This window comes from Gavia stellata, chromosome 5, assembly GCF_030936135.1.
Source record: "Gavia stellata isolate bGavSte3 chromosome 5, bGavSte3.hap2, whole genome shotgun sequence".
Lineage (NCBI taxonomy): Eukaryota > Metazoa > Chordata > Aves > Gaviiformes > Gaviidae > Gavia > Gavia stellata.
In genome coordinates, this window is record NC_082598.1 from 18,814,083 (window position 1) to 18,841,299 (window position 27,217).

A 27,217-nucleotide genomic window follows, 5' to 3' on the forward strand; every position below is an offset into this window, starting at 1 on the left:
ACATTTTTTGTAGCTACGCACATTTCTAGCACTTTTCATTTTGGCTCACATTCTATGGTAAGAGAAGTCCAGAGTAACTTTGCTGGCTTCCACTTCAGCAGACCAACTCAGATCTAGAATAGCATTTCTGGGAACAGAATTTGTCCTCTTGGTAACAGGCAAAAAGAGACAGTAAGCCTCTTGCGGGGATTGTGCAGCGGAGACCCCAGGGATGAAGAGACTCAGCTGGACCCAGCCATATGAAAGAAACTATGGACTCCCTTGAGCGTTTCCAAACTACACCTTGCTGAAGGCTTAGTCATCCCTGCTGGGGGTTGCCATCTATGAAAGACAAATCACTTTCACCTATTACTGGGGTCTCAAGAGCTATTATAAATCGCGTGGAACTGAATTCAGAAGCAAAGAAAACTAAAACCAGTGAAAATTTAGTTAAGAGCCCAATGCATTTTGTATTTTCCAAAGAATGCTGAAGACGCACTGACAATAAACAATACTCCAGGAAATTTATCAGGAACATTGTGTGCAATAGAATACATTTTTTCTAAATGGAAGGTGTTTTTTAAACGAGTGCAGCAGTGTTAATGTTGCTACTCGACGCATTTTAACGTATGGAATAACACTTGCCCATTTTATTTTCTTTTCGAAAATAATTTATGAGAGATTCTGGTGTGTTTCACACTACGACTGCGACTGAGGAAAACGCCAGGAAAATCCTCTTTCTCCCTCCGTAGCCACTGCTGCACAAAACAGAAAACAAGAGCCTCGGTGAGACGCCCGAGGGATTTACAAGTGCAGCGGGCGACGTTTCAGCCCCCCTCCCTCTCCAGGCAACACACACAGAAGCATCGCGGCGGACCCCGGCCCCGCTCCCTCCTCCCCTTTCTCCCTCGCGAGGCGCTTGACGCCCGCAGGCCACGGCTGCCCGAGAAAGTCCGCGCGACAACTCCACGCTCCCTGCGGCGGGGGCATGGAGAGGGGAGCTCCGCCGCGCTCCCCGGGGGGGGGAAGCTGCCTCCCCCGGCGCCGCCGCCGCGCTCCCCCAACTTTCATTCATTGTTGGCGTCGCCGCGCGGCCCCCCCCGCCCCCCGCGCTCGCCGGGCCGGGGCCGGGCCGGGCCGGCCGGGGCGGGCGGCGGCGCAGCCAGTGAGCGCGGCGCGGGGCGCTGCGGGCGGGGCCGGGGAGGCGCGGCCCCGCCGCCCCTATATAGGGCGGCGCGTGGGGCGCTCCCGGCTCCGTGGGAGCGGGGCGAGGGGCGCCGCGCCGGGCGAAGCGAGCGGCGGGGTCGCCGCGCGGCCGCGTGGGGAGCTCTCGGCGAGGTGCCGGCGGCGGTTCGGCTGGCGGCCGCTCTCGGCGAGCACTTTCCGCGGGCGGCGGCAGGCACCTTGCAGCGGCGAGGAGAGCCGGCCTGCGTGCGGCGGTGCCATCCTATTGTTCAAGCGGAGGGACTTGGGGTGCGAGGGAAGGAGCCGGCGTGTCGCCTCCCTTCTCCCGCTTCTTCGCGCCCCCCCCCCCCCCGCCCCGCTCTCTGCGCCGGAGGAGCGCCGCCGCCGGGGAGCCGAGGGCCGGGCCGGGCGGTTCGGCACCAGCACCGACAGCTCAGGTGCACGGGCGGGACCGGGGGAAGGGGCACAAACCCTGCCCGTGGCGCTGTGCCTCGGCGTTCTCCGGGAGAGGAGGAAAGTTGCTCCCTTTCCTGCAGCAACCCCAGGAGCTGCTGAACTGGCCTCACCTGGAAGGACTGAGCAGTTCCTACCTTCCCCATCAGGTGCCTTTGCCGCAGCATAGCCACGGTATCCGGGAGACCACGGGGAGCGGAGTAACGCACCCCCCCACCCCTCCCGCTCTCGCCGCACATCGCTTGTTATCTGGTCTGTCTCGCCGTGCTCCCGGGATCACAGGAGGATCTATAGCTGTGATCTGTCACCGAGGAGAAGGAGGTCGTGGATGAACTCCCTTCCAGCAGGGCAACGAATCACTTCTCGAGCTGCTTATTATTATCGTGCTCTAGGACCAGCCCTTTCCTGCTAAACTTGGCTTGGGAGCTTACAGCAGGAGGGGGCGCGGGGGGTGGAAAGCCAAGCCCAACATCATCTCGTGTGTTTGACTTTTTTTTTTCCTCCCTCCTCCTTCCGTGAGACAGTTTGATGAATGCCTGCGAGAGGGGTATGATTTGCTGAGGCGCCTCCGGCAGGGCGGTGTGTGCGCGGTGTCAGCCCCGCCGCCGCCCCCCGTGGGGCTGAGAGCGGCCCGCGGCGGGGGACGCGCGTGGGAGCGGCTGCTGCACTGCGCGGGCCGCCGCGCAGGAAGCGCGCGGCTTGGGCGGACGAGGCTCCGCGGCCTCTAGCCGGGGGCTCCGAGCGGAGTCACGGCTTTGAAAGGGGCGAGGAAGAAGAGAAGGAGCCAGCCCAACTCCGCCGTACCCTCAGCCCGTGGGCTTGCTTCGCCTTCGCAGGGAGCGTGTGAAGACGAGACCCAAGTGCCGCCTCTCCCCGCCACCCGACGGGCTAGCGAGGGAGGGCCCGGGCCCGGCCCCCCTCCGAGCGAGGTGGCCTTCAGCCGCGGATCGGTGCCACCCACCTCACTTTGCCGGGGCTGTTTTCTTGGCTCAGCTTTGGATAGAAAGGACTTCGCTTTCTCCGCACCCTGAAAGTTGCCCGAGCGCTCCCCGCGGCGAGGAGGAGGGCGGCGCGCCCCGCGCCTCCCCGGGGCCGAGGCCGGCGGGCCCCGGCCGGGCGGCAGCGGGCGGTGATGATGTGCGGCTGGGGGAAGCTCACCCTGTCCCTGGGGCTGCTGCTGGCGATGGCGGGCGAGGTGGCGCCGCAGCCGTGCCCGGCGCAGTGCTCCTGCTCGGGGAGCACCGTGGACTGTCACGGGCTGGCGCTGCGCGGCGTCCCGAGGAACATCCCCCGCAACACCGAGAGGCTGTAAGTAACCCGGCCGGGGCGGCGGCGAGCTCCTCTCGGCCCCCGGCGCCCGTCAGGGCTCCCGCCGGTCGGCGGGGCAGAGGTGGTCCCCGGAGCCGGCCCGGTTTGGGGTCCCGACGCCCTTTGGGGGATTTCCCTTCCCTTCCCCTGCTGCTGGCGGTGCCCGTTCAACGGCGATGCGCGGAGACACGGGAGAGGTGGACGGTGCTCCCAGGCGCTGCCTTTCACACCGGGAAGCCGCGGTGATGAGCGCGGTTCCCGCCGCCGCGGGGAGCGGGGACGGCGGGGCGGGCACCACCGGGCCCGGGGGGCGCCCCGAGGCGGCGGCGCAGCGGCCTCTCCCCCCGCCGGCGCCCATTTCCCGGCAAACTTCGCTATTGCGGCTTTCTTTCCCCGAGGCGCTGGGGAAGAGCCGGGCCGCGGCGCCCCGCCGCGCTCCGCGGGCGTAGGCAGGCCCCGGGGCGGGCGGCGGACCTCCGCGGGCGCGCAGCGCTGACTCCCGCCGCGGCGGCTCCGAGCGGGGAGGCGGGCGGGGGCGCGCTGCCGCCCGCTGCCCCGGCGTGAAGCTGGAGCCCGGCGGGGCTCTGCCCCGGTGCAAGCACGCAGCTGCCTGCGGGCGAGGGCACGCTGTGGGGTTTTAGCCTCTTTCCCACTCACGCTGCGCTAAGTTGTGCCTTAACGGTGACCCCTCCTCCCTCGTCCGCTTTTTGAGACTATTCGTGTACCCTCCGGCTAGGGCATTTTCTAGTCCTGAGAGAGAGCAAGCATGTGGTCGGTTATCTGTCGTATCAGGCTGCCTTTCAGGAGGGTCTAAGGAGTGGAAGAGGTGAGCACGTTATTTCTCACTCTCAATCAAGTCATTTTAGTATTGGCGTATGAACATAACGTCTCGAGTGATGGATTTCACTCAGGAAGAGTATCAGGGACACGTTTCTGCTGAGACTCATGCGGTTTCTTTACAGTGGTGTTTTGGCCACATGTGGTATCAACACCAAAAATATACATGTATTTTTTCTTTCTTTCCTAACTATGTTGGGAACGAGCTGTAATTGTTAGGGTAGTTTCCATGTAATACCACTTCCTAAAGGCTTACCTCAGGAATTGCGAGGTCTGGCTTTATTTGTAGCGATTGGAATTGAGGGAAGTTTATATCTTGACCCCAGAATGTTATGAAAAAGGGGCATATAACTCCAGAAGAGAAAGTAGTGCTGAAGTATGAACAGAAATGCTAGGGCCTAAATACAGTTTTCTGTTGCTTCTCAACACGCTTTGCGTTCTGCAGTCAGTATAGCTTCCTGTGCAGCAAGCGAAGAGTTTAGTTTTCATAAAATCACGTTTCCCATCCCATACCCTCCAACAACCTTGTGCTTGTTTGAAAGCTAATGTTTGCTATAGGAAGTTAAGCCTTATTCTGCCTTTGTAGCAATACTATGAAAGCTGAAAGTTGATTAGAAATGGTGAGTGAAAATTGTGTCGATTTCAGTTATGTCACTTAGTTTTTGTAACAGTCAAATAAATACTGTAGCATATACTTAACATATAGTAGCTTTAGTGGTTTTCCAAATGCAGTTACAACCACGTGGAGACAGGTTTTGACTCTTCTATATTGTTAAAGATAAATGTGAGCTTTATAATGGCAGGCAGAACTGACTTTGTAAGGTTCTCTTATTACAAAGTTTGAAACTACTTTCAAGACAAACCTTCATTCAGTCACTTGGAAATCAGGAACTCACACAGTGTTGTAGGAATGGTTTGTTGGGTTCATTTATATCTCCTAATTTCTGAAAATGCTCTGCCTGTGAAAAACAACAAAACAATTTAAAAGTAACTTTTGAATGTTTTAATTTTGCTACTTACAAATTATTCTTCTTAGGGATCTTAATGGAAATAACATCACAAGAATCACCAAGACCGACTTTGCTGGTCTAAGGCACCTTCGAGTTCTGTAAGTTTTCTCTTTCTATCACAGACACCTTTTAGGACTAATGCTACCGTTTGTTTAAAAAAAAACACTGAACTAGTTATCTTTCAGTTTATAAGCTGGATGGGTTATCATTTTTTAACTATTGTGCTACTGCATCTGAACTTACAGCCCCTCCCCCATGTGTTACACACTGATATGAACAAGTTAGCAATTGCCTTAAATACAATTTGTTTAAAAACTTTTAATCTCTCCTTAAGGTTATGAGAACTTGAGGATTTAGTTTAGCATGTAGCTTACAAGTAAAAGTTGCTAAAATTGGTTGAATAACTGTTGGAGTGAATTCAGTTCAAGGTTAGGAAATGTATAGTTCACACTGAAAATGGGTACTCTCAACCTGAAGTATAAGGGAATTCATTAAGGAAAAAAGTTATTCCTTTACCAAATTTAAAAGCAAGTCCCGGGTGATGATTATTGCTTTTCTACAGTTTCTGAGCAAAAAGAAAACACTTTAACAGTGAATTTGAGGAAGGAATGATTTGGTTTGGGGTTTTTTGTAAATGCTTTTGTTTCAAGCATTATGAAGCTTTTAAAGTTCTATGGGATTTTGTTTTCGTGGTGGAAAAATCTAAATAATACCAAGTTTAAAATACAGCAGAATTTACTGGGCTTATTTGTTAAGGCTATTTAAGTTGAGCAAGTAGTTGTATAAAACCCTTTTCCATTTCTTTCTGAAACAGAATATCATTTTGTAGTAATTTTTAAATTTTTTACAAAACAAAACTACTGTTACAGTTACAATCTCTGTGCAGTCTTTCACTGATGGTTTTTCCCAACACCACAGTTCAGTGTTTTTGTTACTCTCATGTGAGACACATACCACCTTCACACTATTTAACTGGAGTCTTATAACTTGCCGAAGAGCAATGATGTATGTACATGTGTGCACACAGCATGTACGCATACATGTAACTTTTTAACCTGGGACTCTTAAAGTGAATGAGCAAATGTAGTACCTGTTCCTGTTTCTTTTACCGAGGATTATTTTTCCCCTTTTGGGTATATGAGCCTATGCAAAGTGTTGATGACAGGGGTCTGGAAGGTTAAAGTGGATGTCACTCTACAATAACTGTTGTACTGATTTAATGAATATGTGGTTGCCTTTAAATGACTACTGTTAATGCAACAAGTTATCTTGGAGCTATTAAAACTTATACAAAAATTTCCATATTTCAGTCAGCTCATGGAGAACAAGATTAGTACCATCGAGAGAGGAGCATTCCAGGATTTAAAAGAACTGGAGAGACTGTAAGTATTGTTAATTCTAAATGTATGAGAATTTCTTTTTATCAAATCAGTTGTGTGTTAAGGTACTCAGGCCTCTTTTTTAATTATTTTTTTAAATTTGGGACATCTCTCCTTATTGAGACACAAGAGATATAAGAAATTCTCAAGCAGTAGGTATGGGACTGGGGGGGCGGGCAGGCGGGGAGCTTTCATGAGCAGTCCAGATTTGAAGTGTAAACTGCAATTGTCTTGTAGGAAATAGCTCGAATACTATCAAATATTTTCCCTTGAATACACAAGGACTTTTTCAAACATGAATACACCTAAAAACGCCTGTTCTCTGAGGTACAGTGTTAGATGCTAGTCTTGGAGATGTTGGATGTTTTATACAATGTCTTATTGGAAGAAACTGCTAGTTATAAAGTGTTGTCTTGTTACATAGCATGAAAGCAGTAATTGAATTCTACTCCAGTTTTTATATGATTAAAGCTTTTACAAAGGCTTAGAAAAAACATGAACTGTTGGCTTTCAAAAATTAATTGTATTTGGACTTCTAAAAAAAAGATTGAGTACTGGGGGATGAGAGGATCTTGTCTGGTGAAGTTGAAGTGCAAACACCCGCTTGGTTGCAGTAGGACATAGAAAATGAGCAATTTCCAAACAGGTTTATCTTTTTGTAATAGCACATACTGAAAATTAAGCAGCTTTTTTATTTTGCTGCATTTCTTCAAATGAAATTTCTTTTTTTAAAATGTATTGTTCAATTTAGGACAACCGACTCGTTAAAGGCAAGATGCTGATTGTTGGATATAGTTTCAGTTTGGAGCTAGGAAAGGCTATGAATGCTACTGTATTAATGTATGTTCATATAGAACTTTAGAGTAATGTCTTTGTTATCAGGCATCTTAGTTGCTGCATTTTCATTGTATTACCTTTTCTTTAAGCATGCCTCTGTGGTCTTGTTTAGTTTTTTCATCTGCTGTTGCTTTAACTTCATAAATGTATTCCTACTTTACTCCTTTGAAAAGCAGCATTGCCCTAAACATTCTGTTTGTCTTGTTATAGTTGTGCTCTGTATCCACAGCTGCTGTGTGTTTAAAACAAAAAAAAAAACACCCACAAACCATTATGTTTTGGTTGGTCATATAGACAAAGCTACTGGAGACACTTAGTAACCACCAGTGTAATTATGATATTTCTGCAATAGTTGAAATATGTACTTGAGAGAATTACCTTATTTTTTCAAATTTTTTTTAACTTAAAAATTGAAAGTGTCATTATATAGTGCAAGCTTTTTTGAATAATTTTTGATGAGATTGATTGCTCTTAGAAATGCATAGTCAGAGATTTTTTCAAAGTCTTATTAAAACAGACTTAATGCAATGCTTTTTTACAATGTGTTTTAAACTTTGTACAAAATATAGGGGTTTAGTATAGCTTCTCCTGCTGAGGGGTATATTGGAATAATATATACACATTCCTAAATTTGGTTTATAGGTCGAGCTAAAAAATTAAATGGCAATGTAGTTCATATTGCAAAAGTAAGTACACATACACGAACATTAATAAACATTAAAAGATCCATATTTTCACTGTGAATGTAGTTTGATGCTGAGATACCAAATACTTGCTAATTTTTAAAACAGTATATAGTCAACTTTATTTCTTGATTATCTTGAAGAAAAATCCTGCTATGTGATTTGTTAACAGTGTTTCAAAAATATTTTAACTATGTCATAATTTTGAGCTATTTAATTGCAGGATATCTGAAGTACAGAATTGTAATAAAAAAAAAATGTATTTCACTAGTTAAAACTTGCTTGTCTATAGTGTTCACATTTTGCTATTTCATTTTTGGGGTTTTTTGTTTCTCACTTGATAAATCTGTAAAATTGTAGTAGATATTTTCCAGTTACAGAAGATAATAGTTCTGAAGAGACATTCTGATAATTGTGGCTACTTTTGTGGGTTATTTTTGTTGCCTCTTCAGCAGGCAAACTATGACATTTGAACGTTTAGTCATTTAGACCTACAAAGTTCGATTCTGTTTTGTCTTCAGAATTATTTTGCATCTGCTCCAGTACTTGTCAGAGTTTCTTTAATTTGCTGGAATTCAATCAGTGTTAGGTGTGTGGGTGACTTGTAATTTGAATATATATGCAGGATGTCTTTAAACCGCCCCAGCTGTTGGCAAAGAGCAAATATTTCATATTTGTGAGGAAAAGCTGAGAAAATTCCTCTTGTTTACAACTGCCAAGTCCATCTGATGAAGGCACATTGTTATTTGACAGCCAATTCATCTCCTTGGGATTCTGAAATTCAAAACGATTTCTCAGGAAACTTGTGGATACTTCCTTTAAGTGTTTTCTTTTATATAAGAAATAGCAAGCACTTTAAAGCTTTTTAGTTTTTTTCAATGTGTAAGTGTAGGATGTCAAATTTCCACTGTAAGTGTAATGTGCCAAGGTACTGTCAAAGAATACCTGATGTGGTCCTTTTAGCATGCCAATGGAAGGTATAAGTGAACCTTACTGCAACTTAAGTGAACTCAGTTTGGTTTATAAGATTTTTTACATTAATATTTCTTATGTTGGAATATCTTGTGCTAGCACATACAGGCTGAATTTTAAAATGTGTTTCCTCTAGTTCAGTATTCTCTTTAATGTCAAGAACAGGCTTTCACAGTAGTTTCCCTTTGCGGGGGGGTGGGGAGGGGAAAAGACCCATCTCTCTAGGTTAAGTGGTGCTTTTGGGTTTTTTTTAAACTGAGAATTTCAGTTGCAAAATAATTTCTTTAGATCAGTTTCCCTGATTTCCAATGAACTGTGTGGTTGATCAGTGTTTTACTCGTCATGAATACTCATTTGTAGATCTGATCGTGCAAAACGCTGAATATCCTCAACTCCCTCTAAGGGAAGTGGGAACTGAAGACCTGAAGCACGTTCTCTTCAGAAGAAAACTACTTAAGATATGATTTGATTAAATCTATGTATACCTCTCTCAGGTAGATAGAAATGTTTCTCCTACAGCTTAGTTAAGCAGCGACAAATCTCTAGTACACTAGATAAATGTAGTAGTATGTACCCAAAGTTATTTAGGCCTAGTATGCTCCATAACAGGCATTTGTATTACACCAGTGTAATTGTAGAAGTGCTATGGAAACCAAAACCACAATAAATACTGCTGTAACAAGTGATTGTTACTATAGCAGCCCTGCTGTAATTTTAAAGTAAAAATGTTCAGTTAGCAGTAAGTGATCATATAGTCGTGCCTACTGCGTAAGGACTGGGAGGGAAAAGAAGATGGAAACTAGCAACTTAATCAGCTAGATTTTAGGTTTGTGGAACCTTTAGTTGCTGGAGAAACCCTGGTGAAGCTGAAGGTGATTTTACTATAAGCCTTTTAGTTGGATACTTATCTGAGAAGTCTATGGCCAAATAAATGGGTATACATCGCAGTGTTCGCTTAGTTATAATCTCCGGCAGACTTGTCTGAAGGCTCAGCTCTTAAGGGGGTACTAGCTCCTGTCCGAACCAATTTGGTACAACACTGCCTGAACTAGTAAGTCTGCCATGAATATGGCTTTCTTTACAGCCTGTATCTTGAATGACTGAATCCCATTGTCTGTTGTGTTGTATAGATGCTCTGCCTGCTGAAACAACCCTCTTTGAACTTCAGTATGTACAGTCTGTTTTTCAGTCAATGGGACAGCTTGTACCTTTGTGTACGTCCTGAAGAAGTGTCAAAAACTCTTGGATTAATTATGATCTTGTATTTAACATCTACAAGACTTTCTATATCAACTAGTAACCTGTATTATGAGCCCGCGTTCCTCCGAGTAGGGCCTCTAAAGAGTATATGGCCGTTCAGTACATGACGGGGTTCCATAAAGAAAGGATTGTGATGTGACCTATTACATTGTCTGAAACTCTCTTACATAGACCATGGTAATCTGTCAGTGATGGGTTTCATTATGCCTCATGGCAGGAAGGCACAAAGGGTCAAGGTATGGAGAATTTTCACAACATCTAAGAATTTCCAGAGACCACTGCTTATTATGGGAGACAAAACATTTTGAAACGATTCCTTATGAGAATGTGAAACTAAACACTTGTTTCTTATTTCTTTATAAAGCTGTCATCTTGTGTGTGATGTTTATAATAGTTTGAAATAGTCTTTTAAGAAAACAAGGTGAAGATAAACTGAAAATCTTCACTTTCTGAAAACTAACACTATTATTAGATGCAGCTTAAAATGATTTTTAAAAACTGTAGTCGATTGTTATCCCCAAGACCACCTTATTCTGTGGTGTTGCAGCTACTGCTCAAAGTATCCCAGTGTTTTTACAAGCTATTGTCATCTGGAGGGAAGTATAAAATTTGGTTGAAGACAGCTGCTGTAGACTGTTGAACGAGTTCTATTATAAGCTACTTAAGTCTAAAATTTCCTTACAGTTCTTTGTACTCCAGAAATACAATGTAGTCAGGTTTTGAGGGCTAACTACACTCTTCACTTGTTTACGTAGCAGAGCAGTTACCTTTTCATTTAGGAAAAAATGTTTTTTGGGTGACAGGAACATTGTTTTTAATCAGTTTTTCCTTATAATTTTTCTATGTCTAGTAGTTGAGATGCCAGCCATGATCGTTCCAAGACTATGCTAAACATCCAAAAGATGTCAGGATAGGAAGAGTTTACATCAATCTTTGAAAACTACCCACATTTTTCTTCCTGTATTTGTGAATAATCCATTGAGGCAGCATTATGCCCCTAAAATGCTAATTTGGAGTCTGATTCTGCAGACATTTACCACGTGAATAACTTGGTTTGCATGAGTAGTCCCACTGATTACTGTTGTGAGAAAGGTTACTTGTGTGGCCTAAAATGTTTCCAGGCCAAGCCCCTACACTTTTGGTACTTGATTTAATAGAATTTATTTCTGAAATGTCCATTATCCTAATAGTTCTAAAGAGCTATCTGTGTAGACTTAAAAAACCAAACTAACAAAAAAACCCACAAAGAAAAAAAACCCCAAACCGCACAAAACCTATTTCTGCTAAAAACTAGTGTGGAGGTAAAACGTTATTCTTACAGGCTCTAGAACAACTGCAACTTCTGACTTAGTATGAGCTAAATATTTACCCCCTCATATCTCCCCAAAACCCAGCCCCCCTGAGCTACGTGGTGCAAGTAAGATGAAATCCTGAGTTCAAAAAAAGAATGCTGTAAGGGTTGAACTTCAAGTTAGTACTTGAAATAGCTTTTAAACTGAAAGCTATCTGTATTGTATTTTCATGCTTCTTACAATGTATTACTGAATGATGGAGAAAGAAATATTTCAAGAATTAAATGTTCTGTTACAGTTCATGCATTTTTCTAAATTTTTACAAAAAAAAAAAAAACAAACGGAGGGGTTGTCTGTACTTGCTATTTATTGGGGCTCCATCTCCACAAGTACATTAAAACAAATTATTAAAACTTAAGATGAAGAGAGCATTTACTTAGGAGTGTACTTATGAGTGACTGAATAGTACTGAAAATGATTAAAGTGTTTTCATGCTGTGGATGAACAATTTGAAATTCATAGATGTGTCACAACACAGAAGGAAAAGTATATTTCAACTACATACTTTCCAGGAAAAGTTTTTTCTACTTAGTAAACAAACTGAAGTACTACTTGGATTTCTTTTCTGGATGTAAATCTGTATGTGAAACTGCTATGTTTGCAGCTTCTGCAGCAAGGGCTTAATTATAACCTCATACATAGGAGTTAATCTGTCAAAGATATTAAATGGGATTCAGTACAATAAAGTGTTTTTAGCTGTATTTGACATATTACATGGTTAGAGTTATCTGTTTGGGCTCTAACCTAGTCTGATAAATGTGGTAAACTATTAAGCTGTATTAGCAGGTTTTGAAATTATAAAACCAAAACTCACTTATGAGTTACCATGTTCTCTGAATGTATGGTGTTTTACAGAGCATCTCATCTTACAAAGGCTTGTATAGCAGGATGGACTAAGAAATAAAATGTTCAATCTAGGATAAAAACAAATACAGCTTGTCTTGTGCAATAGCGCCCACCAAGCCTGGGCAATTATCGAGGGAATGAGCAGCTGTTTCAAAATAGATTAGATAAACTAGTACTGCTCTTTTTGTCTAGTCTAGGAAAAGGCCACACTATATTACGTGTAGTTCTTTCTTAGGGTGCAGACTTACTGTATCACTGATGGGGATAAAACATGCTTTCCAGAGATTAAAATAAACCTGTGTGCTGGCTTTTTACTATGTATTGATTTGTGGCATGACATTGCAGTTTTATTCCAATTATTTGACTAGCTCTATCAATAAAATGTAAATTCCAAGTAGGAAAATAGTAACTTTTAGAAGAGGAATAGCAGCATTTTCCAATAATTCTTTAAATGTGAGCTGTGTCAATAAGTTAATCCCAGAATAATTAGTTTTGGTCTGAACTCGTTCTTTCGGGGTTTTGAATCTCTAATAGAATTCTGCCCTTTTAGTTGCAGAAAAAAAGTGGTAAAACCCTCAGATTTCACTTCCGCAGAGCTACATGATCAAAGTTCAGGAGCAGGGACTTCTGGAAAAAATGCCAAATGTTATCTATTTTTATGATTCAGTTTTGCAGTCCTAACTGAAGCAAGATCTGATTATTTTTTTTTTCCGATTTATAGAGGCTTAGATGTGAAGTTTAAAGGCTAATGTGGAATTCTGGGACCCCTGGTGAAAAATGCTGTGTTAGCAGTGGAGTCACTGTGACTGTTCCAGGAATCATTTTTATTGCTATTATAGCTATAAGAGCAGCCAGTAATATTTTGTCTTGTTGTGCTTGACTGTACGTAGTCTCAATGAAAGCAGCTTTTTTGGTGGTAAGACCTTATATTATGTAGTATAGAAGTTGTACTGAGCTCTTAGAATGAGTTCTTAGCTCTGTAGCTTGAAGTTAGTCTCCTTTTCTCACGGAATCCTGGTCTTCATTTTGGTGTTCAAGTTCATTACTGAAGCCTGAGAATTAATTTTTCAGTTGGGGTACATTCTGAACAGTTTCTGACCACTGCAGCTAGGAATGTCTAAGTTGGACTGCCTATAACCTGAGGTGCTGATGCATGTGCTTGTTTTCTGAGGCTGCTTGATGTTTTGATTTTCTCCCCTTAAAGCATTGATACTTAATCACCTGTCTGGCTTCAGTCTGAATATATGAGCATTTAAAGGGTTAATACCTTCACGCATCTGTGATAGGTAGTGGAAGAATAATGAGTTCAGGTAGAGAATACGTTTTTGAACAGCCCTGAAGGGCGTGAACAGTTATTCCTTGTTAATCACGGATGTGAAAAATCCTTCTCTTTGCTAATCCTACATAGTTTAAGGGCAATGCATAGCGCATTCCTCATCTTAGAACAAGGAGGAGACCATGAAGCCTGCGGTGCTAATCACTTACCAAAGGAATGTGAGACCATCTTACACGAATTGTACTAGGGCATCTGTATTTATAGTTTTAAAAAAAATAATTAAAAATACTACAGTAGTTATTCTGTATTAGCAGACTTTTGTCAAAGCAACTTCAAGTATCTTCTCTAAAAATGTCTGTTAAATCGGAAATAGACTAAGTCCGTCTTTGAAGACAGTATTTAAAAAGATGCAGTACTCTAATGGAATTGTAAAAATCAGATTATAGCTACATTTTGATTGGAGAATACTACAAAATGTTTGATAAAACTTTAAGTCCAAGAGCGAAGTTCTTCTTTTTAAAGCCTTGTAAATGTCTGCTATTATTTTTAGTATATTTTATTAATCTGAGTGTCTTTTCTCATGGGACTCCTTTTATAGGTCTAGAAGTCAAATTGCAGTGAGAAGTCCTGTTTGCTCTTTGCAGACCTTTTTACAAATTCCAGGGCAGGAAGGCTGTTTATTTTTCCCACATCTGTTTTGTGCTCATCCTTTGTGACATTATTTGCTGGATGCTCTTCTTTCTTGCTTCCTCTGAAATGGGTAATTTGCACTGTTGCAAAATGCTGAAACCAAATCTGATTCTACAGAACTGTTGTGTCAATGTTTTTGTTTCAAATAGTGTTTTGTGTTTGGAAGCTATTTTAAATTGATGCTATAGGGCACTGATACTAAACTTAAAGCTATACATTTTAGTTTTACTTGGTAAAACTCATATTTATCTGTTGCAGAGACAGTTCAGTATTTTTTTGAAAAAACAGATTTAATGTTAGATGGCCACAGGTGAAAACTGAGCTGCCACTACATTTTAATATAGCATATTTCAAAGAGCATCTAAGATGCTCCTTATTTTAACTGCAAAAGCCACAGTTCTATGTAGAATTTTACAGCTAAACTTCAAAATGTATGAGGGATCTGGCTGCATGTCTGCCACTTCAGTGACTCATGCTGTTATATTACCTCATTTACTCTGAAGAGTCTGGTTGAAACTTCATCAGAAGAAATGTTTTATTTTCCTTCATAGTATGTAGTGCATTGTGCTGGCTTGTCTTTAATAATAGTCTAGACTGATAATCAAATACAATGTGGCAAAGTCTCCCTTAATTTTTTTAAGACACACCAGCCTTTCTGACTTTAGTTTGGCAGGATGCCTGTGCAGGTGCTACAGAAAAATACTTGAGCAAAGACTTACTGTGGTAACTCAGTGCCAGAAAGACAGTTACAAACCTATCTAGACTATCTGCAGGCCCTTCTAAACAATCTGTCCAAACTCTAGCTAAATTCCATCTAATAGATCAACTTCCCCTCCCCTCTTTCTTTGCTTTTTTTTTCTTGGAGGTAATCCCAGGTGTTGTCAAAGATCATCCTTGCTTCATCTGATACTTGATCCTATATTACTTCATGGAGGTTTTATAACTTCTGTTTCCTTCTTTGTGGTATACTTTATAAAATGAATTTGCCTCACAGGATTGTGGAGGTTTGAAGGAGCTTCTGTAGATTGTCTAGTCCCACGCCACTGATTAACGCAAGGTCAATCAGAGCAGATGGCGGATGGCTGTTTCGAGTTGAGTTTTGAATGTCTCCAACAATGGAGAATCTACAGCCTCTCTGGGCAACCTGTTCCTGTGTTTGACCACCCTCACAGTCAAAGACTCTTCTTACGTTTAAATGTAATTTCTTGTATTTTGGTCTGTGCCCGTTGCCTCTTGTCCTTTCACTGTGCACCCCTGAGAAGAGTCTGGCTCAGTCTTCCTTACTTGGTAAGGAAGTGCATCACTCACTTATACTCATGATGTATTTATACACACTGAGATTCCTCTGAGCTTTCTCCTCCCCAGGCTAAACAGTCCCAGCTCTCTCAACCTCTCCTGTTGTGACAGGTGCTTAAATCTGTCTGCTTAATCATCTTCATGGCCCTTCTCTGGGCTTGCTTCAGTATGCCCATGTCTCACTTGTAGTGGGGAGTCCAGCACTGGGCACAGCTCTCAGATGTCTCTCTAGTGCTGAGTAGAGGGGAAGAATCACCCGCCTTGTCCTGCTGGCAACACTCTTCCTAATACAGCCCAGGATTCTGTTGGCCTTTGCTGCAAGGGCACATCGCTGGCTCCAGTTTAATTTCTTGTTCACCAGGACACCAGGCCTTTCTCTTTAAAGCTGATTTCCAGCTGGTTGTTCTCCAATGTTCTGGTGCATGGGGTTATTCCTCCCCAGGTGCAGGACTTTGCATTTCCCTTTCGTTGAGCTTCATGATGTTCCTTTTTGACCAATTCTTCAGCCTGTCCAGGTTCCTCTGACCAGCGGCACACACACGTGGTGCATCAGTAATTCCTTCCAGTTTCGTATCATCAGCAAACATGCTGAGGGTGCGCTCCGTCCCATCTTCCAGGTTGTGGATGAAGATGTTGAACAGTACTGGTTCCAGTACTGACTCCTGGGGTACACCACTAGTGACTGTTCTCCAGCTGGACTTTGTGCCACTGGTCACAACCCTTTGAACCTGGCACTTCAGACCATTTTCAGTCTGCCTCACCATCTGCTTTTGTAGCCTGTACTTCATCAGTTTGTCTATGAGGACAACTGTTATGAGAGACCGTGTCAGAAGCTTTACTGAAGTCAAGATAAACAACATCCACTGCCTTCCCCTCATCTGACAAGTTCCTTATTCATTGTAGGAGGCTATCAGGTTGGTCAGGCATGATTTTCCCAGTTGTAAATCCGTGCTGACTACTCCCAGTAATCATCTTGTCCTTACTGTGTCTAGGAATAGCTTCTGTTTTGCCCTATCACCTTCCCAGGCATCGAGGTGCAGCTGCCCAGCCTGTAGTTTCCTGGCTTTTGCTTTGTTTTTCACACTTTTTTGAATGCCATAGGTAGAATTAGTAAGAGTAATGACCAGCTATTTATAGAAATAGCCTTTCTGTTGAAACGGTAAGGAACATGGAAGCTTCCAGGAAACAACAGCCTTGGTTTCTCTTTTTTCTTCTTAACAAAAAAAAAGCCAAGTAAACAAAGAGCTTGTCCTATCTCTGCTTATATTGGAAAACCTCTTAAAAGAAGCAAAGTGAGTATAGACTCCTGATTCTCCATGCAGAATACTGTTCTGCATAATGTATGAAGAATTGATTGGGGTAGGGGAGGAATGTGGTAATTTTGGACTTGACATCAACCCTGTGTGAGAAGAAAATGAAGGATAGAAAATATGTTAGGGTTCAAGTAGTGTACACTAGTACAATGTAGTACTATATTTTGCAAAGTAACTTTTACCATTTCCTACACAAGTGAGAACCTGAGTTTGCAGTAGTGTCTATGTTCTTTTTCCTTTCAGAACGTTTTTTTACTAAAACAAATAACTAATTGGTATTTGATGTTAAATTGAAACTAACTGAGGTATCTTTCTTAGCTAGTCACTATTTAGCCTGGAAAGTGTAGCCCTGATTAAGTGGTTCTTGACCTGGGGAAAATTTTGACTTAAGCATCTGAATGCTGTAAGATCAGCCCCAAACTTCTCAGATTCCAATTTTTATTCATGTGATCAGTAAACTTGATATTGCTAGGTTTAATGAGATTATGAGTAGTTTGACTAGAGATCTTTGCAGAGAATTCTTAATGGAAAAACTGGCACAATCTTTTGCTTAGCTCTTAGTTATTAGACCGCCTTCTCACTTGATGACATATTCATGCAAGTCACATTCACAGTCAGCAGTTGCCAGATGTGTTGAAGTTCAGTAGATTGTGGCTTTGGACACGTATGCATAGATGTTCTCTGCCTCTGGCAGATAGCAACACATTTTTTGTAGGAAAGTAGTAAGGCTTGCCTTCCTTGCAGATCTAAGTCTAAGTCAAGCTCTCTATAAAGTTCTCTGGTGAGGAAATAGGCATCACTTATTTTGATGTCTATTATTCTGACCCTATATATCTAGGGTTAGGTTTTTAGGGCTTAAACCAGTCCATGGAGATAATTTGGGTGCTGTGTACTAGCTCTCTGTTTTAAGATAGTTGGATAATTTTGTAGGTTGATTCTGTATTTCCTGAGCTCATAAAGCCTGAACTGATATTAGACCTTCCCAGCAGATGCATAACCCTGTAACCTGTTGAAACTACTTGAGGAGCCTGGTGGGCTCAGTCACTGTGGATAGAAAGTGCTGTTGCATGAGCAGTCAGTGGTTTGTTTACTGACATGTCCTTTCATTTAAAATTGAACTTTAATGAAAAAATGTTTGTGTGCTTTTGAAGTTTATGCATATTTTGCAAATGAGCTTCAGTGAAAAGATGTTACATGGTATTTTTAAATAGGTGTGATAGTAATGTTTTCTGCTGACAAACAGTAGGTGTGGATGTGCTCCTTTGAAGAGTACAATTTCTAAGCTATACAGCATTGTGTGTTACTATGCGCAGATGGTGTATTTACTTCCCTCACTCACTTCAAAGGAGGAATGGAAAATAATGACTTCTGCTATCATTAACTTTGTGTGAGTTGAAAGCCTTCTATCCTTCTTCCTGACTCAATGGTGGTAGAATAAAATGCATCTGTGCCTTGTATTTAGAGTTTCAGAACACTCTTGGTCTCTGTGCACCCAATAGGATAGGCTGTGGCAGACGACTGGCAGACAACTTGTGGGGGACAAAATAGCAGCCTTCCAGTGCCGGTGAGGTGGTTATCAAAAAGCTCAAGCCAGGCTCATCGCTGTGGTGAGACAACAAGCATAAATTGAAATGAGAGGTTATGACTGGATATAAGGGCAAAATTTCTTCACCGTGAGGACAGTCAAGCACTAAACAACCCAGTTGCCCAGAGAGGCTGTGCAGTCTCATACAGCATCTCTGGCTGTATGTAGTTGATTACAATGGGATCAGAAGCAAGTTGCGGTGAAGGTTGTAACAAGTCTGGGAAACAAATAGAGACCTGCTCGTGAATCATAGCAATTGCAGATGATTACATTGAAGACAGTGTAATTAAGATTCATTTTTTTCTCCCTTCTTCCCTATGCATGATTGACACTGGATCACAGTTATTGTGGCATGAAAACTTGAGAGAGACATCAGAACGGATTGGTGGCATGGCCAGACTTCCATAGGTTAAGATATGTGTCACTGAGAGCGTAATGTGCTCTTGCCACAGTTCACTCTACCTCTAACTCTGTCATCCTCTACATATCCTCTGGCTTCATGCAGAAGACAAGTAAAACCCAGATATGCACCCATTTCTGCAAAGCTAGCCTGTTCTCTAGAACCAGTAACTCAAATCAAGCCAATTTTTTTGCTTACCTTACTGTTGTCTGCTTCACAGTGCAACCTATTGCTTGTCTGTACCTACTTTTTATCTGCCTATTGGTATCGAGCTTCCTTTAAAGAGTATTTTCACCTGCCCACCTATCAAAGATTTTCCTTCTTTGTCCTTAAATCAATCCTTCTGTATACTTCTTCCATCACTTTGCTTTGAAGTTGCTTTTCTAGTCTTTGCGGTGTTTGGAAGACTGGTCTCTGGGAGTTTTAAGCTGAAGTATTTAAAATACTTTACTTCACTTTAGGTAGTATGTGGACTTTACTTGAATTCATCAGGAAGAGCTCGAAAATTTACCTGTGCCAGTCTGTCAGTTTGCCCAATCTATTCCTAAAGGTACATTCAGTAACAGAAGAAAAAGAAGCTATATCTATTTTAATTGCAACTGTGCCTCAGTTTTGATAAATTGAAAGAATTATATGATGTTGGACCCTCATCGATTTATTTCTGGTCCCTATCAGGGGACTTTACGGTCCAAGGTATTGCAATGTTAGAAGACATTCTCCAGTACGCTTTCTGTTGCTTACACCTTTAACAATTCATCTCTTCTGAGCGCTCTGCCTTTGCGTGAGAAACGCAAATTTTTCTAGCTCAGTCAAGAAACTGAACAGTAGCAGTATGGAATAACTCGTTGCTGTTTCTTCAGTGCTTCACCTTGAACTTCATGCCAGTTCTGGGAGAGCGGTTTAGTTGATGCAACTGAAATTTCTCTTCTCACATCCTGGGGGATACGCTGCCTGCTAGCTAGCTGTGGTAAGGTCTCTGCCAACAAACACTGAAAGAAAGTGGTGGAGTTTTTCTGGTTGTTTTTACTCTTCAGTAGCTGTAATTCTTTGCAATCTATAGTTATGGATTCTGTGATCCATCTGTGCTTACCTCAAGTTTCAGCTCCAGAGAGAAAGGGGATCGTGCCTGTCTCACTCCTGTTCCATTATGTCTGTGTGTTCTGGATAGGTATTGCTATTTCAAAATTAAGCATGAGGTCACCTCAAAAAGTGGAAATATTGGATAACCATGTATATTAGTGAACCATTTTAAAATAAGAATGTGTTTTCTGGTCTCCTTGTGGCTCGGTCTCAAAGATTGAAAACTCTTCATAGTGATGGTTTAACTGGAAGCTGTTGTGTACTGGGATACTAGGCTGTGTATTCCAGATTTGCCCTGCATCCTTTTTCACTTTCACTTACATGTGAATTCATAGCATTTTTTAAACAGAACTATCTATTATAGTCTTGAAAAATTCATTTCAGTGAAGTCCAGTTCATAAAATCTCCTTGTAGGAAACTTGAGAACAGTAAATTGACCCCTTTGAAAGCTTCTGTTATAACTTCTTAGTTGTAAAGAGTAGCTGAAGCCTCTTTCTGAAGTATGATAAAGGGCATATTTTTCATTATTGCCTTCATGAAAATTAGTAATGTTTGATATTCTTAGGCACAGGCGATAAGGAATGATCAGATTTTTGGTAGAGAAATCTTAGTACTAAAAGAAACTCCAATGAGTGGGATGAAATTATTCAAAGCAGGAGCTATGAAATACAGGATTCATTAAAGATCAGTAATTTATTTAACTTGTGTATTCCCTCAATTCACTTAGTGCTCAAAGAACAAATGTTTTAATTTTCTGAAAGGCAAAGTAAAAATGTAGGTTGAAACACTAATTCTAAGTGCCAAGCACACTTGTTAGAAACTGTTGAATCATGAGGGTAGTGCTATTTATTGTTAGGTTAATTCATGAACCTGATTTATTGTCTATAATTTAGATTTTAAAGTCTGTACAGCAGCCCATGCATCAGTATGTTAACAGTATACTCAGCTGTGTGGGCCATGTGAACTACAGGTAATACCAGAAACTCCTGATCTGAGGTATTAACTGCTTGTATAGAAAGTTAGGTGCTAGCACAAGTATTTCGCCTGTGAAGTATCCTTCTAAAGTGATCCTAAGTGTGTTCTTGTAAGACTGTTGTTGCATTTAGTGAAAGGCAGCCTGCCTGAAGAACTTTATCATCAATTAATATTATGTCATTGTACTATAGTGTCTTTTTTGTGTTATATGGAACTTCTACAAAAATACAGATACTGATTGATTTCATTGCCCCTTCAGTTACAGCTTGCCATTATTGTGTAGCATCTGAACCTAATGTTCCTTAAAAAATATCAACAGAAATTTTTGTCCTGAAAAGCTTCTGATTAGAGACTAACTTCCCAAAGTCCTTACTCTGCATGTTTTCCGATATACTTTTTGATCTGTAATCATGGACTTAGAGGTTTAAGTCTGAACTATCTATTTAGCAAAGAGAATGCATGAATGAATTTTATTTCTCTTCTTATTTAATCATTTGTTCAGCTTCAGTGTCTACGAATTCCATTTTCACATTCTTTTCTGATCACAAATGTAACTGTTACTTTGAAATTACTTTCTTCCTACTACTTCAGTTTTGTTGTCTTAGTATATACTTTTATATATAAAAATTTACTAAAGGTAAGAAAATAACTAGTTTTAAATGACCTTATTTTGAAAATGCAGTAGATCCACGAACACTAAAATACATTACTTTCTTGTTTTTATGTAGGTAAGGTTTTCTTTTTAAGCAATGTTCAAATCAGAAGTCTTCTGCTAGTCATTAACTTCTTTATAGCTCTATCCTTCTTTTATATTGAAAACTTTCCTTCTACTGGTTTGGAAATATGACTTACAAGATCACAATTCAGATTTTTTCTTGTTGCTGGCTTAAGCATTTTTTTTCTATTTCTTACTAAACTGCATCTTCACTCATCTCACTTATCCCAGTACTGTAGTCCTTCCTTTTCAGGATCTCTTTCTTTCACTCTAAATTCTCTTTTAATCTTCTAAATGTGTGATTTAAATTTCTTCTGCTTAATGAAATTAGGATTTCTGGTGTTTGACTAACAAAAAGGAACATGACATTAAAACTGGTGAATTATGGATATCTAGATGTTAAAAAGCTGACTGCTTGCTTATGGTTTGAAAAGTGGGAGCAAACCTGTGGGTATGTAAGAATATTTCTCAGATTATTTTGCTCTCATCAGTAGTCACACTGAACTTTAAGGGAGCAATAACTAAGTAAACTAAACCATGAAGCTATGTAAAACTGGATCTTGAGTGTGCAAGTGTGTGTATCTATATGGGAATTTATGGAAAAACCTTTACATTAAAGACCTTTAGATGGAACAGTGTTTATCAAAAATGAGCCCTGAGAGGCTAAACAGGCTTAATTGTTTGAATTCAGCCCTAAGACTAACAAGAAATTCTGAGGCTTTATGAAATTCTAAAACTTAATTTTGCAGAACTGCCATCCAATATATTTTTTCACCTTGTGGAATATCTTGGTAGCAGTCTATTGGCATTTGTAATGTAACCACTGTAAGGATAAAATAAATATCAGATAATACCATGCAGTCTGGTGTCCAGGAATGCCTTAAATTATTGTGTTGAGAAGCACCATGCATTGCAAACTGGGACTTGTGATGAGGTTGATGGGACAAAGCAGTGTTTTCAGTATGTTGAATGGCAGGTGGCATGCGGCATTGCTTAAAAACAACCAAAAACCTGGTTTGAGCTTGAATTCTTGACTGGTATGGCTTTATGCTCCCAGGCTGTCACTTATACACATTAGAAAGAATAATCTGCATCTCAATTTTAAAAAAAGATCATGAAGATGGAATATATTTGTCTCGGCTAGCGGTTATTCTGTTGCCTATGGCTATAATACTGCGGGCTTTGAACTTGTCACCTCAAACTAAGCACTTTTGACCCTGGACAGCATGGTCAATGGGAAACTTCATAGACAAATGGGTACCTTCCAGATTCCAGTTGCAGTTTTTCTTTTTACTGTCTTACGTACAACTGATTGTGTTTTATTTTTTTAATTTAACTTCCTTTTGGTGTATCTTCACAGCTATAGGAAAAAAAAAGTATGCAAAAAAACCCCTGTAATGCCAAATACAAGCTGGGACTTTTTGATTTTTCTGACTTTTATTTGATCAGGGTTTCTGTAAGAGCTTCCTTTGCTTTTTTATTTAAATAGGTTATACAGATCTTTAGATACATTATCTCATCACTTAACTAAGTATATGCATTTAATACATGTTCCGTTAGACATTTTGTGACCATGAAAATGTTCATCTGCTTCATTATGCGAAGAGGAGCACAGAGTTGGTGGGCAATTGAAGTTACACTGCTGATTTTGTATTTTTGGTTTTCTGGTTGTTTATGCAGGATAGAGTCTTGACTTAGTGATTGATTCACACTACAGAGATTCAAAATCTTTCATAAAATAGGTAATATGGTCTGTTGGGGAAACCAGAAAATGTAATTAGTCCATGGTAAATTTACTGCTGGACCATGTCTCCGCTAATGGACCAGCATTGCATAGCCTTTCTGGTCTTTAAAATCAGCTTATTACAGCACTGGGATGCCTGCTCAAAGTGGTTGCATAGCACTTGTAATTTAACACAACTTTTTCTTTTTCTTTTTCTTTCTAAAGGCGCCTAAACAGAAATAACCTCCAGTTGCTTTCTGAACTGCTCTTTCTGGGGACGCCGAAGTTATACAGACTGTAAGTACGCACAACCAAATAACGATAATTCTGGAAAATTTGGAATTACTCTGTCTTCCATTAGGTTTTTTGCCTCAAACACGGCTAAAATGCATCTAGGAACATTGATGTTTTGTTTAAGCTGAGTACTTTCTTTGACTGCTTTGCAAGATTATTTTTTTTACTGATAGTTTTATGGGACAAAATATTGTTTCATCCATTCCCACTTCACTAGAGAAGTTTTGCTCTAAAAATACTTTGGCTTTCCTTTTCTCCTGTTTGTTTTTTGGTTTCTGTGTTAAAAAAAAAATAAAAAATGCCTGTGGAGGTTCTGACCCAGAGATATAGCACTGTATAAGCATTTTGGTTTTGGGATGTTCTGTTTTTGTGGCTGTACACACTTGACCAGAAAAATCATAGCGCTGGCAAATTGTAGGTCTGTGGAGAAGTTGCTCCTGTGTCCCCTCACAAAGAAAATAAAGGTAGTAACTTAAACTCTGGGAAGAAAAAAACTATGAAATGTTTTACCTTAAATAAAAACTGTATCAAATTCGGTAATGAGCTTTTGTTTTGATTGTATTCTTTGGTTTGATAATATTTTACCCTTGGCAATATTTTTACATCAATGTTTTGACTCATTGGCCCTTTTAACAATCCACTTATTTCTGTTGCAGTAAAAATGTGGAATAAAGTTTAGATACTGATTTCTGTATTTATTTATCTACATGATCAGTTATTGTAACAAAATAAATTTTAAGGTACCTTTAAGTTACAGTATGTGGTATGGAAGAGATACAACATGACATGCTTAAGTAGGCTTTGAAAAGGTTGTACAAATTCAGCCCTGTTTTAATTAGATATGTATTTGACAAGTTTCTTTAGACTTCAGGTGAGATTTCTGCTGTTGAAATTGCTGATTTTGAGTTTCACCCCTTGTGTGCTTGGAATAAAAAAGAGTGAAGGTGGAGGAAGGTGGAGTTCCTCCAATTTGTTTCTGCTTTAGGATATGGAAACATTCTTGAGAACAAATGGTATAATGAAGCTTTTATTTTTAGGAGTTGATTTCTGGTTTAATACTGTGAAATAATAGTTATTTTTTCCTTTCCCATAGTAATATGAAACGGTAAACTGAAAATGACTCTATTATTAGTGTAAACATTTAGTTCTGTGTATTTTGTTTCTTTCCTTTGCTTTAGATGTGTATTTTGTTTCCAGAACTTCCCTGCAATGAGTTGTTAAATTACTAGGCCAGAAAGCTCCTGAAGGCTTTTGTTCTGACAACAAAAATATTTTACTTTGCTATAATATTATAATATATTCATATGTGGGTTTATATATTAACAATTGAGTCTCTTTTTTAAAATTTCCATCAGACATTACTTCCACCAGGAAGGAAAATGAAAGGGACTTATGATCATTTTATTATTCCACCTATAGTGTAATGGTTGTTACCTAAATTTGTATAAAATATAAATGAGCTGTAATTTGCAGAAATGGATGCACACTTCAGGCAAAACCATACTTGAATATATTTAATTCAGAATTGTATATTTGATAGACATAAAGCACACAACTGCTCATAGCATATATGGTGGAAAGTAAGAGATCACTGGCTTCACAGTATTAAATTTCCTCTGCCTAAGGGTTATTGTTGATCAGACCATGAAAGTGAATGTCTGGTTATAATGTATTCATGTTTAAAAGAAAATATGAGTGATATTGAAAATCTACAGTTGCTTAACACTAAATTTGCAATTAAAAAAATGTCAGGCCAACAAAGGGATTGATACTGCTTAAATGTTCTTCGTCAGTTTTCAGATTATATGTAGCTTGATCACTATGAAGAGTATAAAATGATTTGGTTTTTTACATGTATCATTGTATATGCTTATGTATATTTACATCCAAATAAATATATTTCTAAGGAGAGTTAAAGTTCTCTAAACATGATCAATAGTGTATAATATGCTTTGGTTTTAGTATTTATTTTTGGCATTTAACAGCTAATCAAACAGTGTGTGTACTGCGAGTTTTCAACATACTGTTGAGCTTCTGTGAATAATAATTACCATTTGACCCTTGGCTGTAAATGAGATGCCAGGTGAAGAAGCACATATGCTTGTTGTGTAGCCTAAATGCAATATAAAAGAAAGAGGGTACACTGTATATGAATTATGATTAGACACAGTTGGTTGCCGCCAGCGGCCAGCTATGCTTTCCCTTTGCTGTCTGCTCCAATTTCTCTTTGGACGGGTTGAGAGAGCACTGCGTGTTCAGGTCAAGATGTTTGCCTAGAAATAGTAGTACAGTTGCAGCTGTGTTTGCTGGAGCAGGAGACTAGTTTAAATAGCATTACCATTTATCCAGTCCATTAACAGAACTCTGTAAAATAATACCAACTCTGCATAAACTACAGGACAGTGTAATAAAATTACAAGCACTTGTTGACAGATGGGAAGTGTAAGTAAAGGAAGGCTACAGGTTGAGAGTTTAAAAGAGACAGTGCATTATTTTCTGTGTCTAAAGACACTTGATTTTCAAAGGTAATTAAACAAATTATTTTTCAGGTTACTTTCTTTCAGATCTAGCGACAGTCCCAGAAATCTCCTAGAACTAGTTAAAATGGATAATTTTAGTCAAAGCAGAAACTGATTTTCCCATTAAGAGTTATCTGCAAAGGTGTTTTAACATAAATATTTCAATAGGAAGTGGTTAATGCTAAAAATAGTATGAGTAGCGCTGTAGGGTATATTAATCTTACCTTGCAAGGTATCTTTCAAACCAAAATGTACATGAACCTCTGTTAAAGTAAAGGTGCTGTTGTAAATCCCCTGGGGTAATATAAGTCCTTGTTCAGCAAGTATTTTTCCTGGGAGAAGGGGATGCGTTGTTTTCAGTGACCTGAATGCCCACTCATACTAACTTGCCTAGCATTGGCGATGGTACCTTAGTATGGAGAACTCCCACAGCCTAGTGAGTGCTTGTCTGAGGCAAATAGATTTTGACTGCTGACTTTGGCTGGTTAGATCACAGTTCATTGATTGCTGTTTGCTGCAGGATAACAAGTGCTGGACCCAAAGCTGTTTGAAAATTCAGTTTTAAGATACCTTTATTAATCAGTGGCATGTAAAGGTTATTGAATTCCATGCACAAAGCTTTTCCCTCTTGATTTATGTTTCTTGTGCTTGGAATGAGGTTAAGTTTCCTTACTGACCGATATTTGCTGTATAAGTTAGGTGACATTGCCTTTGAAAAAACAATCTTTCTAGTGGATGTGGTCCGATATCAGATACATTTTCCTTCTAATATATGTACTTGAGAAGACAGACATCGTGAATAAGATGCTTCTCCTCTAAAGGAAAAAAATGATCTTAATATAGTCTGATTAATAAACAGTTTTGAGATGTCTGTTAGTCACTGTAAAAAAAATTCTGAACAGCTAATAATTAAAGGAAAAAATACTAACATTAAAAAAAACCCTTCAAAAAATACCTTAGGCCAGAACAGCAGCAGCAACAACAACAACAAAACATGCTGCATGGGGGGCCCTTGCAAAAATTCCTCCTGAATTAATTTCTGCCAGCTATGATTAAAGTGTGTGGTACTAGATGTGTCAGACACCATAGTTCTCTGCTTCATTTTACTCTTGGCCTCTCTGGCCCCTGCCACAATAAATCCCACAATGGTTAGGCAGGAATTGCAGGTTACAGTTGCCAGGGTTACCGTTGTCCAGTCGGACCAACATCATTACTCATCTAGCCCGCTACCCCAGCGCTGCTGCCCGCTC

The 27,217-nt window shown here is 40.5% G+C and overlaps 1 protein-coding gene across 3 annotated transcripts in view; it reads left to right on the forward strand.

The window, feature by feature from the left end:
* The first annotated feature begins 2,749 nt into the window (after nt 1-2,749).
* The window catches only part of SLIT2 (slit guidance ligand 2), a 268,516-nt gene continuing 244,048 nt past the window's right edge, over nt 2,750-27,217 (forward strand). For all 3 annotated transcript variants that reach the window (XM_059818188.1, XM_059818185.1, XM_059818186.1), the window contains exons 1-4: nt 2,750-2,925; nt 4,799-4,870; nt 6,083-6,154; nt 23,380-23,451. In XM_059818188.1, the coding sequence (XP_059674171.1) occupies nt 2,750-2,925; nt 4,799-4,870; nt 6,083-6,154; nt 23,380-23,451 (392 nt within the window). The remainder of the gene's footprint in view (nt 2,926-4,798; nt 4,871-6,082; nt 6,155-23,379; nt 23,452-27,217) is intronic.